Source organism: Saccopteryx leptura, chromosome 10, assembly GCF_036850995.1.
Source record: "Saccopteryx leptura isolate mSacLep1 chromosome 10, mSacLep1_pri_phased_curated, whole genome shotgun sequence".
NCBI classification, from domain to species: domain Eukaryota; kingdom Metazoa; phylum Chordata; class Mammalia; order Chiroptera; family Emballonuridae; genus Saccopteryx; species Saccopteryx leptura.
In genome coordinates this window covers 14,265,123-14,284,350 of record NC_089512.1, presented here as the reverse complement: position 1 = coordinate 14,284,350, position 19,228 = coordinate 14,265,123, and the positions used below count along the sequence as shown (strand labels likewise).

General features: G+C 46.2%; 1 protein-coding gene across 4 annotated transcripts in view; it reads left to right on the top strand.

Annotated features, from left to right (window-relative positions):
- The first annotated feature begins 206 nt into the window (after window positions 1-206).
- The window catches only part of EXOG (exo/endonuclease G), a 70,452-nt gene continuing 51,430 nt past the window's right edge, over window positions 207-19,228 (top strand). For 3 of the 4 annotated variants that reach the window (XR_010747256.1, XR_010747255.1, XM_066352003.1), the window contains exons 1-5: window positions 207-378; window positions 1,608-1,757; window positions 2,673-2,812; window positions 5,716-5,792; window positions 7,829-7,943. Coding sequence is in view for 1 of the 4 variants with exons in the window: in XM_066352003.1 (XP_066208100.1) it covers window positions 216-378; window positions 1,608-1,757; window positions 2,673-2,812; window positions 5,716-5,792; window positions 7,829-7,943 (645 nt within the window). In the remaining 3 variants the exon portion in view is untranslated. Of the gene's footprint in view, window positions 379-972; window positions 1,137-1,607; window positions 1,758-2,672; window positions 2,813-5,715; window positions 5,793-7,828; window positions 7,944-19,228 lie in introns of those variants that run through there. The other variant, XR_010747257.1, reaches the window with a different exon arrangement.

Below are 19,228 nucleotides of genomic sequence, written 5' to 3'. Positions count from 1 at the left end.
CTGGTCAGGAAGACCAGGGATGTAGCGGGATGCGCTTGGAACTCTGTTTGTCACCAGGGGGCGCGCGAGGCCCTCAGTGGAGAGGGCGTGCATTCGCAGGCCGGGCCTCTAGTCTCAGGTTGCGCGTGCGTGTCTTGGTACTGCGGTGATTGGCTTTCAAGCGTCAAAGCCCATATGCGCCTGCGCCGCAGCGAGAGGCAGGTACCTCGGGCAAGATGGCTGCCAAAAGTTTTGCATCCAGGCTGGGAGGCTCGCGGCGCTTTGTAAGTGGCTTCGTGGCCGGAGCTGTAGTGGGCGCCGCGGGCGCCGGGCTCACAGCATTGCAGTTCCTCCGGAGTCAGGGCGCTCAGGCTGCGCTGGAGGAGAAGGAGCCGGAAGGTAACTTGACCCTTCCCCGACCCAGGTGCCAGGTTCGGACTCCTGCCTGAAGTGTGAATCCGTGCTGTTTATTCCTCCTCCACGCGCGGCTCCCTTCCTGCGCCCGGCCTGTGAATTTGGGCCTCTCCTGTCTCCCTGCTCGGCCTCCTTTCCCCACGTCCCGTCTAGGCTGCCTCTGCCACCTGCTTCCTCCCTGCGGGGATCTGCATACGCTTCTACCCCCAGAGCACTTAGCAGGCTGTGCCTGCTTTAACCTCTGCGCTCGCCGCGAGACCGCCGGCTGGGGCAGAGCCCGGGTCTGCGCTGTTCCCCACCGTCCTCGCTGCAGGGCGCCTTGCACGTAATTGGCATTCAGTTAAGTATGAATGAACCTGTGAATTCACACAGTTTTAGCAGATTGCTGAAATGGTCTCATTTGATCATCGTTCAAATGAAGAATGCCTGCTAGCCCTTCAAAGTGTATATATATACACCCTCAGATTACCAGGGGCGCTTTGTATTTGACAAAGAAAACGAGCTCCCCGACGACGTGCACATTATAATTTGCTCTCCCAGGCGTGTTGCAAGAGAAGTAGGGACGCCGGTGGGTCGTGAGACTGTGCAGGAGGCGTCCAGAGAGGATGATTTTTGAAACCGACTCCCTGTTAAATGCCTGCTTGGTTTCTCCGACTGGGAAAAATGCCACTTTTACCACCGTCGTGCCGCGGCACACATCGCTGCTTCAGTACCAGAGCCGGGAGGCAGAGTGCCAAGGAATGGTTGGTTGTCTTTAAAAAAAAAAAAAAAAAAAATTGGGAAGGGCTCTATGCTTTAGTCCCTACACTAACTCGGAAAACATAATCAGTAGGGCGGCTCTTTCCCATTCAGTTGGATCAATGACCTGTAATGACAGGAGTTTTTCCTTTGCTGCCTTTGTATACACAGTACTTTGTGGGGCAGAGATAGGAAATTTTGATGTGAAAGACCAGTCAGATCAGGTTCTTATTTAAAAGTGAATGAGAGCCCTACAGTGTATCTTGATATAACTATACAGCTGATTACAGGCGAAAGCAGAGTTCTGTCTCCCGTCTCTTCTCTTTGTGTTATAAGTAATTGCAAAAATGAGATCTCTTGGTGAATTAGACTTTTGAGATAGTTCTTTGTAGGTCTCACCCCTCTTCCTTATGATTTTTTGTTCCTAAGAAGTCATCAAGTTTATTCATTTCTTCCCCTCTTTTTTTCATTTTTAGGTTCTGCAGAAAAGGCTCTCTTGGAACAATTTGGATTTCCTTTAACTGGAACAGAGGCTAAGTGTTACACTAACCATGCCTTGTCTTATGACCAGTCAAAGAGGGTGCCCAGATGGGTTCTTGAACATATATCCAAAAGCAAGATAATGGGTAGGTGATTAGAGGTAAAGGCATTGATGAAAGATGTTTTCAAATCTAAAACAAAGGGCATTATTGATCATCTCAACCTTTTTCAAATTACAGCACATTTGGAAAAATAGAGCGTTTGTTTGGCTCACTAAATAAATGGACCCTTTCTGGCAGCCAATTGAACGGAATTCAAAACATTGGGGTCTTTTTTTTTTCTCTGAAGTTGGAAACGGGGAGGCAGTCAGACAGACTCCCACATGCGCCAGACTGGGATCCACCCGGCACGCCCACCAGGGGGCAATGCCCCGCCCATCTGGGGCGTTGCTCTATTGCGACCAGAGCCATTCTAGCGCCTGAGGCAGAGGCCATGGAGCCATTCTCAGCGCCCAGGCCAACTTTGCTCCAATGGAGCCTCGGCTGCGGGAGGGGAAGAGAGAGACAGAGAGGAAGGAGAGGGGGAGGGGTGGAGAAGCAGATGGGTGCCTCTCCTGTGTGCCCTGGCCGGGAATCGAATCTGGGACTCCTGCATGCCAGGCTGACGCTCTACCACTGAGCCAACTGGCCAGGGCCCATTTGGGTCTTTTTTAAAAGCAAGAATTTATTTAGTAGCTAAGCTTTTTACTTAAATAGCTCAACTATTTAATTGGTTATTGTTTTAATGTAAATACCATCCAGGATTTTTTCTTCCCTTTAACTTGAAAGGCCAGAAACAGAAGTATATGAGATGGCTACACTGTATGAAAAGCATTCTTTCCTAGACTAGTCCTTGCTCAATTCAGATGAAGTCTCTGAACTATCCCAGGAACTTGAGCCGTGCATGTAGTCGCTACTAGCAGCTTGGGGAGATACTGGCCCGAGCAGCCAGCTCGCCTTCCTACAGAATCCTGAGGGATCTTTGTCTACTGATAATTTACCCATTTCGTGTTTTTTCTTCAGGTGATGCAGATAGAAGAGATTGTAAATTCAAGCCCGATCCCAGCATCCCTCAAGCCTTCAGTGCCGTCAACAAGGACTATATTGGAAGTGGGTGGTCACGAGGACACATGGCTCCAGCAGGAAATAACAAGTTTTCATCTGTACGCATTTTCCAGGAGAGGGATGAGTATGTGGGGCTGGTGTTGTTCCATGGGGCTGGGGATGAAAAACCTAGGAATCAAACCTTGAAACTTGAGAATTCCCATACTCTATTTTTGTACTTTTCTTCCTGACTTTATTTTTTCATTCAGATGCTGAGACATTTTTAAACAGGTTGAATGAGGAAAATTAATGCTATATAAAAAAGGGGTCTGGGCCTGACCAGGCGGTGGCACAGTGGATAGAGCGTCAGACTGGGATGCGGAGGACGCAGGTTTGAGACCCCAAGGTCTCCAGTTTGAGCGTGAGCTCATCTGGTTTGAGCAAAGCTCACCAGCTTGAGCCCAAGGTTGCTGGCTTGAGCAAGGGGTCACTTGGTCTGTTGTAGCCCCTCTGTCAAGGCACATATGAGAAAGCAATCAATGAACAACTAAGGTGCCACAACGAAGAATTGATGTTTCTCCTCTATCTCCCTTCCTGCCTATCTGTCCCTCTCTCTGACTCTCTCTCTCTCCTACAAAAAAAACTACAACTCATACACAAAAAACAAGGGGTCTAGAAAGCCCATAGGAGCTAAAGCTACTCACTCATTTTTATTTTGAAAAATAGCAGACCTGTAGAAAAGTTGAAAAGAGTACAACAAAATTTTGATACTTCCTTTGTGTGTTTGTGTGTGTGTATAAATTTTTTTTTTTTTTCTGAAGCTGGAAACGGAGAGAGACAGTCAGACAGACTCCCGCATGTGCCCAACCGGGATCCACCCAGCACGCCCACCAGGGGGCGACGCTCTGCCCACCAGGGGGCGATGCTCTGCCCCTCCGGGGCGTCACTTCGTTGTGACCAGAGCCACTCTAACGCCTGGGGCAGAGGCCAAGGAGCCATCCCCAGCGCCCGGGCCATCTTTGCTCCAATGGAGCCTCGCGGGAGGGGAAGAGAGAGATGGAGAGGAAGGAGAGGGGGAGGGGTGGAGAAGCAGATGGGCGCCTCTCCTGTGTGCCCTGGCTGGGAATCGAACCTGGGACTTCTGCACGCCAGGCCGACGCTCTACCACTGAGCCAACCAGCAGGGCCTGTGTATAAAATTTTAACCATCGCAGACATTATAACATTTCATTCCAAGATAGATTACTTAGAAGATGGTATCGTTTGAGTGAGGATATTTGTAGATATGACAGAGTACAGTATCATAATACCAAAAAAAATGTGTGTGTGTAAATGTGTTGTGTATTTGTACAACAATATCTAATATACAATTCACATTTCAGATTTGCCAAATTTGTCCCAATTATGTTCTTTACAGCTTTTTTTGGATCCAATATTTAATTATGAATCATGTAACACATTTTGTTGTCATATGTCTCCAGTCTCCTTTAATTTAAAATCATTTTAGCTGCCAAAAAAGGAGAGAAACGTCTCTTAGGACATTGACATTTATTGCGTGAATTGTTGGTGACTGTCAGTAAGGTAGTAGTTCTCAACTTTGGATACTTATAATCACCTGGGGGAGTTTTAAAAATTCCTGATGCCCAGACCCGTAACCCAGAGCAGTTAAGTCAGGAACTGGGGGGTGGAACCCAGGCCTCAGTACTTTTGAAGCTCTCGAGGTTACCCCAGTGTGCAGCCAGGGCGAGGGCCACTGCTGGAAGAGAAGGTCATCGGTGGCTTTGGCAGTTAGTGTAGATCCATGGAAGGAGAGACCCTCACAGAGCCTGTGTGCGTGGGTCAGAAGTGGGAGTGCACATGCAGTGGCCGAACAAGGGTGTTTCTCCTCACTTTTGTACTAATGTGTCTGTACTGTGCTCAAATAAAACTTTTTTTTTGTATTTTTCTGAAGTGAGAAGCGAGGATGCAGAGACAGACTCCCATGTGCGCCCGACCGGGATCCACCCGGCATGCCCACTAGGGGGCGATGTTCTGCCCATCTGGGGCATTGCTCTGCGGCAATTGGAGCCATTCTAGCGCCTGAGGCAGAGGCCATGGAGCCATCCTCAGTGCCCGGGCAAACTTTGCTCCAGTGGAGCCTTGGCTGCGGGAGGGGAAGAGAGAGAGAGAGAGAGAGGAAGGAGAGGGGGAGGGGTGGAGAAGCAGATGGGTGCTTCTGTGTGCCCTGGCTGGGAATCAAACCCGCGACTTGCACATGCTGGGCTGACGCTCTACCACTGTGTCAACTGGCCAAGGCTCAAATAAAACAAGTTGACCTTTGAAAAACTCTTTGTCAGAGGCTTAAAACAAGAATTGAGCTTCAAACCCGTTAGCTTCATATTCGAAACTTTTAGTTCTTAGAGGCTGCACCAGGGGTAGTCAACCTTTTTATACCTACCGCCCACTTCTGTATCTCTGTTAGTAGTAAAATTTTCTAACCGCCCACCGGTTCCACAGTAATGGTGATTTATCAAGTAGGGAAGTAACTTTACTTTATAAAATTTATAAAGCGAGTTACAGCAAGTGAAAGCATATAATAATAATTATTTACCAAGTACTTTATGTCGGATTTTCGCTAAGTTTGGCAGAATAAATCTTTATAAAACAACTTACTATAGTTAAATCTATCTTTTTATTTATTCTTTGGATGCTTCGCTACTGCCCACCATGAACACTGGAACGCCCCCTAGTGGGCGGTAGGGACCAGGTTGACTACCACTGGTCTATACTATAGGTGTGAATTTTATAAATTATGAAGAAAGCTAGCACTTCAATCTCCTTATGTTGTTATGGTCCTTATTTTGAAGAATCCTTGCTGAGCTTTCTGTCCTGGAATAGTTATGGCTTCCATTTATCCAAACAAGTAGTCACTGCAATTGCCCGGAGCTACTGTGTGAATTAGGAGCTGGATTTCTGTCTGCTTTGTAAGATGTCTCTCCAAGGGGATGCGTTTCAGTACAATTACTGTTTTTTCTTTTCCACAGAAAGCCATGGCTGAAACCTTTTACCTTTCTAATATTGTGCCCCAGAATATTGATAATAATGCTGGATATTGGAACAGGTGAGGGGTAAGAGTTTTAAAAATGTGATTCTGTGGGAGGTGAATGTGTGAGGAGAATTCACTAGTTGCTTATCAACTGTTTCTGTCATTTCTCAAAAGCTGTTCTTACTGAAGGTGGTACTTCCGTGTAGTACATTGGCTGTTTGCTTTGCTGTTTTGAGCAGTTCAGTTTTCTGTGGGAATATGACTTCAAAGCACGGCCAGCCATTTAGTTGATCATGTTTACTACTGGTCAGAAGTCAAATTCTGGAAGAAATAAATATTATTACTGAGGCATAAAATATTTTTTGAATATGTCCATAGGGCACTGTATTTTTCTTGTATTTCAAGAGTTGCCAAGCTTTTAGAAAAATTTTTGGTACAATTAAATAAAACCATTAACTGGTTTTTTAATCAGTTCTGTCAGGGTATCTATTTAAAGATTTTATTTATTGATTTGAGAGAGAGTAGGGGGGAGGAGTTACAAGCATCAGCTCATATTTGCTTCTTGTATGTGCCTTGACCAGGCAAGCCCAGGGTTTCGAACCGGCGACCTCTGTGCTCCAGGTCGATGCTTGATCCACTGCGCCACCACAGGGCAGGCCTGTCAGGGTATCTATTTAAATATTTAAAACTAGCACTGATTGAGGTTGTTTCAAGCTGTTGCGTTTCCCCAAACAGTACGTTTGTGGTTTAAAATAAAGTAATTAGAGAGCCCCTGCACAGGCTGGGAGAGACCTTGCTTGTCATTAGCCATCGGCCTCAGCCCACGTTTGTTCCGCAGGCGGACCTCCCTCCCCCATGCAGAATATTTTAAGCAGGTCACAGATATATTATTTTGATATGGATTCTTTTAAAATATAACTATGATACTATTATTGCCCCTCAAACATTTAATGGGAATTCCCTATTACCAGTTTTACAATCAGTGTTTAAATTTTCCTGATTGTCTTTAATTTGTTTTTTGTTGTAGATTGGTTTGAATCAGGATTTAAACAAGGTCTATGTGTAGATGTGGGTGATACTTCTCTTTAGTCCTTTTTAATTTGTAGGTTTCCTTTTGTTTTGTTTTTCCCCTTGCAAATTATTTGTTAAAAATATAGGGTGTTTGTCCAATAGTTTTCTTTTCATATTCTGCCTGTTTGCATTCCTGTGGAAACATTTTATTATTTTTCTCTCCTAAGGGAAGAAAACCCTACTATGTTATTGGCTACAGGAATTAATTGTTATTGGCTAAGGAATTTATACAGTGTTGCATTATGTAAGAAATGTCAGGATAAACTCAACGGTCCCACAATAAGAATGGTTAAAGGAAAAGATACCAACTTGGAATGATACATAATTCTTGTCTAAAGTTTAGGAACCACAACATAGAAAATAAGGGAGAAAACAAAAAAGCTTAGTTCCAAAATGCATACACAGTAAAGTGTAGTTGTATTAATGTGTGTGACTCTTAAGTTGTTTTTTTTTAATTTTTTTAATATATATTTTTTTTAATTTTAATTTTTTTTTATTCATTTTTTCTTTTTTTTAGAGAGGAGAGAGAAAGGGAGAGAGGGAGATAGAGAGGGAGAGAGAGGAGAGAGAGACAGAGAGAGAAGGTGGGGAGGAGCTGGAAATATCAACTCCCATATATGCCTTGACCAGGCAAGCCCAGGGTTTCGAACTGGCAACCTCAGCATTTCCAGGTCAACACTTTATCCACTGCGCCACCACAGGTCAGGCTGATTCTTAAGTTTTTTGTGCAGTAAACAATCTGGGGAAAGCATTGCTTACCTGCCTATAATGTCCGTGCCATATTCTCGTTTCCATTGTTTCCATTAATTTCCCTAGGTCAGTATTCTTGGCGTCTTTCCTAAGGACTTGATATGGTTTGCTGCTTTTCCACATTTAAGCCTGTGTGCCCTGACGGGAGTCGAACCCGCGACTTCACATGCTGTGCCGACGCTCTACCACTGTGCCAACTCGCCAAGGCTCAAATAAAACTCTTACAAGTTGAACTTTGAAAAACTCTTTGTCAGAGGCTTAATCATAGATTTTCTTGCTTTGTTTTTCAGAATAGAAATGTACTGTCGAGAACTGACGGAGAGGTTTGAAGATGTCTGGATAGTATCTGGACCACTGACCTTACCACAGACTAGAAGCGATGGAAAGAAAATAGTTAGTTACCAGGTAGGGACATGCTTCTGCATTCAGGCTTGCGCTATTTGTATGAGATTGTAATTTCCTCCTGTCTTCTTTTTATTTCATTTATCAAGCAGTATTTATTGAAGGCCTGTTAAAATGATAGGCACAGAGGATTTAGTGATGGTTGAACAAGCATCTATTGACCTCAGGGAGCTCACAGACTTATTATCGATGATTCACGTGTGTTAAAGTGTGATATGCTGTCAGAGAGAGAAATACAGAGATGAGATGGTGTCAGGAAGAACCGCCCGACCCTGTTTGTGTGCGTAAGGAGGACTTAACAGAGGAAAGGGTTTTTGAGCTTGATCTAAACAGAAGAGTAAGTGTAACAGAGTTGGGGGGGGGGCATGGGAATGCAGAAGACAGAGCAGTATGAGCAGGGCATTGTGGCTGCCGCACGGCCGTGGGACTTGCGTCCTTGATGAAGGACCGATGAGGGTCTCTTCAACGGTAGGCAGGGCAGGGGCCAGATAATAGAGTGCTTTGTGTTCCATAAGGACTTGGTTTTTAATTTTTAGACACTGAGAAGTCATAAGTTTATTTGAAGCATGGGAGACATGATTTGTTTCAGGTTTTATAAGGAGCGTTCCGGCGCCACTATGTGAGGAAGAGGGTGTTTGCAGGAGAGGCTAGAGAGGCCAGGCAGCGCACTGGGGCATGACTGCAGTGGTCCGTTGGAGGACAGACGCGGGCTGAACTCAAGCAGTTGGGAGTGAGGACAAATGGCGGAAAACGGGAATGAGTAACTGAATTAACTTGGAGTAAGAGGGAAAAGTTTAGATGACATCCATATTGCAGTGAGCGTGAGGAGTTAAATAAATGGGAGGAAAAGCCTTTCTTTTAGACAATAGGATTTTTTTAAGGATGACGTTTTTTGTTTTTACATGCAAGATATTTGAGAACTTTACAGACTGAAGGAAAGAGTGAGGTTATAAGAGAGTATCACTAGCAGTGGGAGAGCTTTAGACATCTAATGTTGGTGTCTGAGACAAAGAGGGCCGATTCCGGGGCTGGTGACGGGAAAGTCCAGTGTGGAACACCGTACGCCAGAAATCAAGGACGTGCTCAGATGGTGAGGACATGTCCAACACACGCAGAAATCTGCCTGAAGACGTTCCAGCTTATTATGGCTGGAACTACATAATAGCAAAATAAAATGGACTATAGTCCTGTTGAATTAAATAAGGAATCATACTTTTAAATAAGTAAATACATGGGTATAAGGAAAAGCTTACCATAGAATGTCATCTAATAAATTTGTAAGAATGAAAGAGTTAGAAAATCATTTAGTAACCATTAGAGTAGTGTGGTTCAGACAAGAATCATTATGAATACTAAATGTAGTAAGTGGAAAATTGTATGAGGAATAGGACATTATAAATAGGATATATACATATATATTATGAATAGGATGTATATATATATGTCTCCCCACAAATTACTTATTAATAACAAAGCAACAAATGGTAACTTTACATTGGAGAAACTCCCCTTTAACCAAATGATCCAGTTAATATCGTCATAATGGGACATAACGATGAACTGTATTTCCAGGTAGATTCCCTGAGAAGGATACAGTATCACTTCTGTTATGTATCTGCCAAAAAAGCTTAACATTGAATCGCATCACACAGAAATGCAGTCAAAACCCAACTGAGGGACATTCTGTGAAAGAGCTGACTCCTGTACTCTGCAAATATGTTGGTGTCAAAAGAAAAACGCTGGGAAACTAAATAAATGTTCCAGGTTAACGGAGATGAAAAGAGTCTTGAAAACAAAATGCATTGTGTGATCTTAGATGAGATCCTAGATCAGAAAAACAAAAGTTGCTAAAAAGGACTTTATTGGGAAATCGGCAACATTTGAGATCTGTAGGTTAATTATATTTTATCGCTGTTAAATTTCCTATTCTGGTAATTGTACAGTGATTATGTAAGTGAATGTCTTTGCTCTTGGGAAATATTTCCTGAAGGATGTGTCTTTGGCTTATTTTCAAAAGGTTTTGGGAAAAGAAAAAACAGAAAAAGTGATAAAGCAAATTGGACAGAATGTTAACAGTTGGTGAATCTGCATAGTGCTATTCTTGCAAAATCTAAATTTGTAACTAATTAAGAATTATACATATAATATATGTTTATGCATTTTAATATGTCGTTTTTTAAGAGGTTTTATTTATTGATTTTTAGAGAGGAGAGAAAGAAAGAGAAAGGGGAGGCGGTGGAAAGCATCAATTTGTAGTTGTTTTTATGTGCCTTGACCGGGCAAGCCTGGGCCCTGAACCAGCCTCCTCAGAATCCCAGATTGACATCTGTCCACTGTGCCACCACAGCACAGGCAGGTTTTAGCTTCTGTTGAACACATGAGATGACGCGATCCCACTGGGCATATATTCCTGTGGGAACTGTTCACTGTGAGAGCAGCACCTTTCTCCTGAGGTTGAGCCTGTGTTCTGCAGTTTACCGTGGTCATCACCCGACCCACTCCACCCGTGTACATTTCCCGTTTAGCTCTTGTTGGTTGTTGAGTTTATAATCCTGGGTCTATTGAAGATATAAAACCAGCACTTATAGTATTATGAATGTATAAGTAGTAGGTTTGGACTTGTACAGAAGTAGATCTAATCCTATATCATTAGACTGTGCCACTTGAGATAAGTGTTTCCACAAACAAAAAACTGAAAAGTGGAAAGTAAAGGTGACAGTGCTTTATAATTATTGTTTTTAAAAATGTAATGTGTACCCTGGCCGGATAGCTCGGTTGGTTAGAGCGTCACCCCGAAGTGCAGAGGTTGCCAGTTCAGTCCCTGATCAGGGCACATACAGGAACAGATTGACGTTCCTGTGTGTGTGTGTGTGTGTGTCTCTCTCTCCCTCCCTCTCTCATCCTCTCTCACTAAAATAAATTTAAAAAAATGTAATGTGCTTTCATTTTCTAACTCAGATCATTTAGCCTTATCACTATTTTTTTTTTTTGTATTTTTCTGAAGTGAGAAGGAGGGAGGCAGAGAGACAGACTCCCGCATGCGCCCGACCAGGATCCACCTGCATGCCCACTAAGGGGCGATGCTCTGCCCATCTGGAGTGTTGCTCTGTTGCAACTAGAGCCATTCTAGCGCCTGAGGTGGAGGCCATGGAGCCATCCTCAGCGCCTGGGCCAACTTTGCTCCAATGGAGCCTTGGCTGCGGGAGGGAAAGAGAGAGAGAGAAAGGAGAGGGGGAAGGGTGGAGAAGCAGATGGGCACTTCTCCTGTGTGCAATGGCCAGGATTCAAACCCTGGACTTCCACACGACGGGCCAATGCTCTACCACTGAGCCAACCGGCCAGGGCTGCGTTATCACTATTTTTTTAAAAAGGGAAGTCAGCCTGACCTGTGGTGGCGCAGTGGATAAAGCATCAACCTGGAAATGCTGAGGTTGCTGGTTCGAAACCCTGGGCTTGCCTGGTCAAGGCACATATGGGAGTTGATGCTTCCAGCTCCTCCCCCCTTCTCTTTCTCTGTCTCTCTCTCTCCCTCTCTCTCTCCTCTCTAAAAATGAATAAATAAAATTAAAAAAATTTCAAAAAATAAAAAAAATAAAAAGAGAAGTCAGTTTCTTCTTGAGGGCACTGTTCTTGGAGCCCTCTGACTTGTTGGCTCCCTCACTCACCACTTTTCTTTTACTTAACAGATATTAAGCTTCCGAGATATGCCTGGCACTGTTCTATGTGCTTCTGATACAGCCATACACGGCTGTATGTCACACAGGTTACGCTGTAGTGGAGGAGATAGAAACACAAAGTGCCACTGGGAAAATAAGACGTGGTAAAGAGTTATAGTGGAGGTGGAAAAGGAAGACAGGACAGGCCACCCAGGGGAAGTGTGACTGAGCAGACACCTAAGTGACACAATGGAGCCACCCAGGTGAAGAGTTTCGAAGCCAGTGCGAAGACATGGGTGGGACTGAGTTTGGCGGGTTCGGGCATCAGCAAGGATGCCGGTGACGGAGCAGCGTGCGCGGCGAGGAGCAGGGGTGAATCATGGGGGAGGCCATGGCAGGAGGCTGGGTTGTGTTAGGGAGATGGGACACTCGTGTAAGGTGTTGACCAGGATGATGGTGTAATCTCATTCACAGTTTTAAAGCCCAGTCTGGCCGCGGTGTGTGAGGAACAGGAGACCAAGTGGAGACGGGCGAGTTAAGAGGCTAACGGAGGGTCTAAATGAGAAGTAATGACTTGAATAGGTTATGGTGGCAGGAATGGTCTGATTTAGGAGCTGATAGGACTTCCTAATGGATTAGTAGTAGAATGGGAGGGAGAGAGTCAAGGATGACACCTAGGTTTTCCGTCTGAGCTCATGAGGACCAGAGGAGCTGGTTGTGAGGCTAGAAATCTGGGCTTGTGTTTTGGCTGTGTGCATCTGAGGTGCACAGACGGAGGTGTGCTAGTCAGGTGATGAGTCGGGATCTCAGAGAAGAGGTTGTTTGGGAATGGTCAGCACACAGATGGTATTTAAAGCTATGGTGAGATCGTGTAAATCAGTTTAGATAGGAGAGAACGGGTCTGAGGTCTGCACCATGGAGAACTCAGATATTTAGAGGTTGAGAAGAGGGGGGTTATCCATCAGAGGAGACAGAAGGGGCAGGCTTTGGGTTGGGAGAAAGGTCAGCAGGGTGGGGTCCCGGGAGGCGAGTAGAGGAAGCCCTTCAGGGAAGGAATGGTCAGTTGAGAGCTGGAGCAGGTGCAGTCCAGGATCGCACTGCATTTAATCATCATGTCTTTTTAGTTTCCTTTAATCGACACAGTTCTGCAGCCTTTTTGTTTTTAATGACATTGACATTTTTGAAGAATACGGACCACTTTTACAGTACATTCTCACATTGGGTCTGTCTGTTGTTTCCTGAGGATCAGATGCTGTCACATTTCGGCAGAACACCACAGAGGTCCTTTGTGCATCCCTTGACCTCATGTCCGGATGCACGTGACATCCACTTGTCCTGTCGTTGATGGTACTAGCTTTGATCACTTCGTCAAGGTCTCCTCCAGATTTCTTCACTGTTCACTGACCATTTTCCCCTTTGAAATTCATTACTACTCTGTGGAAATACATACTTTGAGACCATGTAAATATTCTCTTCACCTGCTAGTTTTAGCAAATGTTGATGACCCTTGCCTAAATCAGTTCTTACTACGATAGTTGCCAAACGACCATTTTCTCATTCTCACTACTCTGCATTTATTAGCTGACATTCTACTGAGGATGGCAGTTTCCTTCATATTTATTGTGAATGTGAACTCATGGATTCTTATTTTCTTCAGTGAGTTTTAATCAGTGTGCTGTGTATTCATTTTGATGCTCCAGTTTTCCCATATTTGGCAGTAGGAGCCCCTTCACACTGCCTCCTGTCCTTGTGACACACCCTCCTCCTTGGGTTAGCACTTCCTACCTGCTGGAGTAATGTGACCGTCCAGGCCCCTCTTGGCCACACTCTGGATTATCCGTTTCTCCAAGGAGCCCCCTTTCTCTTCCTGGAGCTGGGTATTTAGAAACCAGGGTCTGGATGCCAGGTTGATTCTTGAGTGCTTGGTCTGCTGTTTGGCTTGTCATGTGTGTTCACCACATTTATTTTTAGCCTTTCTAATGGGTGGGGAGAGCCCTAGGAGAAGGGTATGTGAATTCTGTTGCCTCCAGTGGCTTGCCATTGGGAAGGCCTTTTTTGCCCATTTTTAAAGTTCTTGTTTTTTGAGAATGTGATTTATAGACCCTGGTCATAAAGAAAGTGGCTAACTGTGCTTGTGTGTTATGTATGTGTATGTAAAGTTGAATGTTAATAGGAATCGATGTTTCCTGAGAGGCGTATAGTTTTTCATTCTTGGAATCATATCAGAGCGACATCTGCTTTTATCCATTTTATTTTTCACTAACAGTTTCTCTGTAGCAATGTAGCTTTTGTTGGGTTTGGCATTATTTTTCAGATTGAACTTGATTTCAGGTGAAAATTTAAACTTAAAACCTTTAGTATATCTATTAGCATATATCTATATCTAAAGTGAAATATAATTACCTAGTAAGTTAATTAGAAAGATAGTCTCAGAGCTTGCCATTTTCATAATTTAGTTGGGCCAGAATTTGGTGGGTATGTCTGTACTTCCCTGCACACCCACACCGGGCGGATTTGGTTAGGGCGCGCAGACACGGGAGGGGGGCAGGCAGGAGGGAGAATGGCAGGGTCTGTGCTGAGAAGCAGCGAGCTCCCGACGTTTGGGCGGGAGTGTTCAGAGAAGGAAGGAGCCCATGTAGCGGGAGGGCAGTGGGACCAGGTGGGAGGAACCTGGAATGCCCAGATAAGATACTCAGGCCGTTTATAGCATTTCATAATAAAACAGTTGTGGATAAAACCATGCCTTTGGTGATGCTGAGAAGGGGACAGCCCTAGAGATTGGTCTGTGCGAGGAATAAGTGTTTGAATTGTGAGTTCCTGTTTCCTGTCTTGCAGCTGCGTAGGGCAACTCAGAATGCCTGGGAGCATTTTGTTTTCTCAGGTTCAGCCGTTTAATACTTACTGCTTATTTATAGATAACCTCTGAACCGTCTTTTAGGGAATGTAGCTAATAAAAGTCAGGGTATTTAGTTTGCTGTCTAGGCCAGGAAGCATACATGTGTCCACTCTGGAGAAAAGGAAGCCGATAACTGGTATTTATTGAGGGCCAGGTATCCCACAGTAGGTAAGTAGCTTCATCCGTGCTGTCTTATTGGTCCTCACAAGCAGCCCTTCCGTACACAGAGCGGCTGTCCCCTTTCACAGGCAAGGAAAGTGCGATTGTGAGGAGTCGAGCCAAGTCCCGTAGCTAGGGATTGTCAGAGGGGGAGCAAACGTGGGTCTGTCTGCTCGTAGGAGAATTGCCCGTTATTCGCAGCCTTGTTCTGTGGGGCTCTCAACAGTCTCTAGGAAAGGGGTGGCTATGCTCTTCATACACAGAAGGTTATGGCCAGGAGGTAAAAGCATGGACAGAGAGCGGTTACAAGTGGCGTTTGCTGGCATGCAAACATAAGACCAGAACGTGAGCCGAGAGAAGGATTCCTATAGCAGGCAGAAATGTCTGTTAGGATCTGTAGGGAGGGATCACAGCATCCGAGGGCTTGAGCGACTGTGAGCCTGAGGGACTGTTAGTAGCAGTGATTTTATCAAGTGAGTCACCTGACAGCTCTAATCAGAATCACCCCCTTGATTATAGCCAAGGTCATCCATGTGCTTTCTCTGATGTGCCTGTTTCCAGAAGAGACTGGTCCCAGACAAGTGAAACATACCTGAAGACTCGGCCTGCACGTTATAAGTGACCCGACAAGAAGGCGAGCTTCAGATGTCACCACGCGGTGCTGGTGGTGGTATTAGAAGTGCGTACCAGCCTGCCTTCTGCGCCCCACCCACAGGCCTTTACCCCTCCTGGAGGGCGGCGGCTGAAAACGTGCCTCCAGATCACCTGAAGTGATCAGGGAGTAATTCCTTTTGAAATTTCCTTTTCTATCGTTAGGCAGATCTTTTTATTTCCATATCTGTTTTTTATTGAAAAAATAAAATATTTTACTGTTTAAGTATCTCCTTACCCCATCCTAAATCTTCAAGGAGTATTGACATCCAGGAAGGTGGCATTTGTTTTGCTATGACTTGGCAGCCGCCTGCCCCCTCACCCCCAGCGGTGTGCGGTGTGGAAGGTGCGGTCCCCCAGGGTGTGCGGGTCTGCCCATCGCCCAGAGTGGGTACGCGGTGTGGGAGGCCCCGTCCCCCCCAGGATGTGTGTCTCTGCCCCTCACCCGGAGTGGGTACGCAGTGTGGGAGGCGCCGTCCGCCAGGGTGTGCGCGTCTGCCCCACCCAGAGCTGGTACGCGGTATGGGAGGCCCCGTACCCCCCAGGATGTGCGTGTCTGCCCCTCACCCGGAGTGGGTACGCAGTGTGGGAGGCGCCGTCCGCCAGGGTGTGCGCGTCTGCCCCACCCAGAGCTGGTACGCGGTATGGGAGGCCCCGTCCCCCCCAGGATGTGCGTGTCTGCCCCTCACCCGGAGTGGGTACGCAGTGTGGGAGGCGCCGTCCGCCAGGGTGTGCGGGTCTGCCCATCGCCCAGAGCTGGTACGCAGTGTAGGAGGCACCGTCCCCCAGGGTGTGCACTTCTGCCCCTCACCCGGAGTGGGTACGCAGTGTGGGAGGTGCCGTCCGCCAGGGTGTGCGCAGCCGCGCAGACACCTGCAGCGGCCTCACAGATAACATGAGGGGCTGGCCGCGGTCCTGTTTGTTCCCATGCCTTGTGGCGTCTCTTTCCTCTGCCCACTCAGGTGTGGGTTCCCCGTTTATCACACAATCATGGTCTCTTCTCTTTATTTCATTGGCATGACTTTTTAAGGGCATGGTCTGTTGATGTGTCCAACAGTTTTATTTTTGGAACGTCTTGTTTTGACTTCCCAGGGGACTGAAACTACGTGTCTATGTCTGTGTGATTCTAGCAGGTACATGGATTTTCCCCATGATCCTGCTCCGTGTTTCGCTTGCGGCCCTGCTGGCGTGTGGTGCGGCCGACTCAGGCTGGTGGTATTTGCTGCTGTCTCTTCTGTCACTGTGAAGGGTTGCGACCGGGGAGGGGAAGGCAGCAAATTGTCATTTCTGTCTCTTGTATAGAAGGAAACACGCTTCGGCCCGCGTGTACGAAAACGAACGTCAAGTCGTGAGTGCCAGCTTCGCGACTTTATATATATTGTTTTCTAGCCACGCCCAGTTGGTTTCCAGTTTTTGTTGTGATCTTGACAAGAGTTCGGTGCTTTTTGGTATTTGAACAGCCGCAAGGATTTCTTTGGTACAGTAGTTTTATACTTAAATCTTACATGGGAAGGACTTTGCTGACTTGCTGGTACTGAAGACTTGCTCATGGTAGGGCTTCGAGTCCTCTGTTTGGGGCATCGTGGGCGTCCAGCCTGCGTTCTCCTCTGAAACCCCCGTGTCCACCTTGAACCGGTCTAGTCGTACCTGGTCCCCTGCGTCCCCCTGTCCTTCTGCAGAACCATCTCTTGTACCGAATGCAGTAACACCCCTATCTTACGAATGATAACCACTACAAAAACGGCTTTTTACATATTGTTAAATCTTTTTTTTATGACATGGACATCTTTTTGTATCTTTATAACAATCTTATGAAATAGGCGGCACTGGGATTGCTGTTACCTGTTTTATGAATCAGTAAAGAAGATACAGGTGACTGACAGCTTAGGGGCAAACCAGGACTAGAGCAGCCTTTGAGCCCACTGAACCATTCTGTATCAGTACCCTACAGCTTCTAGAAACGTTTTCTGAAAGTCTTCCAGTTTCCCCCAAAGTGGAAAGCATCTATTATGTAGGTTGAATTGTCTGCAAAGAAGATGATAGCTCTAAAATACTCCAGGATTTTTTAAAGTCTTAAATTCACAGAAGACACGACAGGCGCTCTCAGTGTTCAAACGGGACTGGTTCCTGTGTGAAACAGGTCAGACTTGTTTGCTTCCTGAGAACAAAGCCGACTGAGTCGAGGGCAGCAGGGGCTGAGTTTGCATTTCCTCTTTATTCCTAGGGCTGGTCTGTGGTCCCTCTTTGTGGAAATACTGTGAGAAGGTCATCGGTGGAAGAGTGACACCTCGGGATTAGTAGGAACCTGCTTAGTCTCTTTGGTTTCTCAAAAGTAGAAGCGGAGGCCCTCTAGCTTCTGCGAGAGTTTCTGAAGACCTAAGCGAAATGGTACATCTCCTGTGGTAAAACCACGAATCTTTTCTTTTTTTAAATTTATTGATTTTAGCGAGAGATGGAGGAGAGAGAGACAGAGGGAGAGACACGCAGAGAGACAGGAACATCAGTCTGCTCCTGTGTGTGCCCTGACTGGAGATCGAACCCATAACCTCTGTGCTCAGACAATGCTCTAACCAACTGAGCTATCTGGCCATGGCTAAAACTGTGAATATTAAAATGTCTAACTTTTGTACTTTTGGCTGGAATTTAATGAATTGGATTAGAAGCCCTGGTTGATTGCTAATGGACGTGACCAATTAATTGTTTTTGAAAATTGCCATTTGTAGACAAAGAGCCCAGGAGGAGAGAAAAGAATCATACAAATGAGGTCTGGAAGGTACCTTCCAGTTGGAATCTGAGAATTGGCTGCAGTGATAGAGGATGACCACCAGGTGGCACTAAGGATTTGCTTAACTGTAGGATCCCCCGCTAGCACGTCGAACACTTGAAGTCCATGCAAACTCTCCCTTGTAAATTATGGGTCAGTCGCAGCTGTGCCCCCAGGCCTGTCCCCTGACTTCCCCTGCACCCACCCCAGCCCCCTTAGTTCTGTTGCCTGTGCTCTGTACTGTCTCACCACATTCCCCCTGCAGGGAAAGCTGTGGGCGTTGACTCCTCCTCTAGATGGGAAGATTCCTGAGAGCAGGCGTGAGTGGAAAGCCTCCTGCTTTGTGTGTCCAGCGGTGAGTGGCAGGCACAGGCCCTCTGAGTTGCGTGGTTGAATTAACATCCGTTGGTGATCTCCAGACTAATTGCAGACCTCCATGGAGTTCACCTTCAGTATATTTTTGCCTTGAAGGGTAAGGTTATTCTCCCAGCTGCATGGATGACTCGTTGGAGGTGGGTGGGGATGTTGTGTCTGGAGACCACATAGTTTCATAAACTTTAAACTGCTCCCTGACCAACCACTTTCAGCAACTTCAGAGACAGTCATAGGACTCTCTCCTGTGACGGGTCTTCCCCGCGGGTCTGCCGTCGGTCTTGGCAGCGGGACCCCCACGCGCCAGGCAGCAGGCGGCCACGGAGTTGTCGGGCTCGGCTCGGGGATGCAGAACGAGCCCTCTGTCGCTGTTATCCCTCGAGAGTCATGTAGATACATCTCCACAAGGAGATGTACCGTTTCTCTTAGGTCTTCAGGAACTCTCGCAGTAGCTAGAAGAGCTCTGTTACTACTTTTGAGAAACCAAAGAGACTAAGCAGGTTCCTACTAATCACAAGGTGTCATTCTTCCACTGATGACCTTCTCACAGTATTTCCTCAAAGAGGGATCACAGACCAGCCCTAGAAATAAAGAGGAAATGCAAACTCAGCCACTCGCTATCCTTCTCGACTCAGTCTGCTTTGTTCTCAGGAAGTAAACAAGTCTGACCTGTTTCATACAGGAACCAGTCCCGTTTGAACACTGAGCGCCCGTCGTGTCTTCCGTGAAGTGCGGCAGGATCGGGCAGGAAGGCCCGCCTTACCGGGGAAGGCCCCAGAAGAGCAGCACT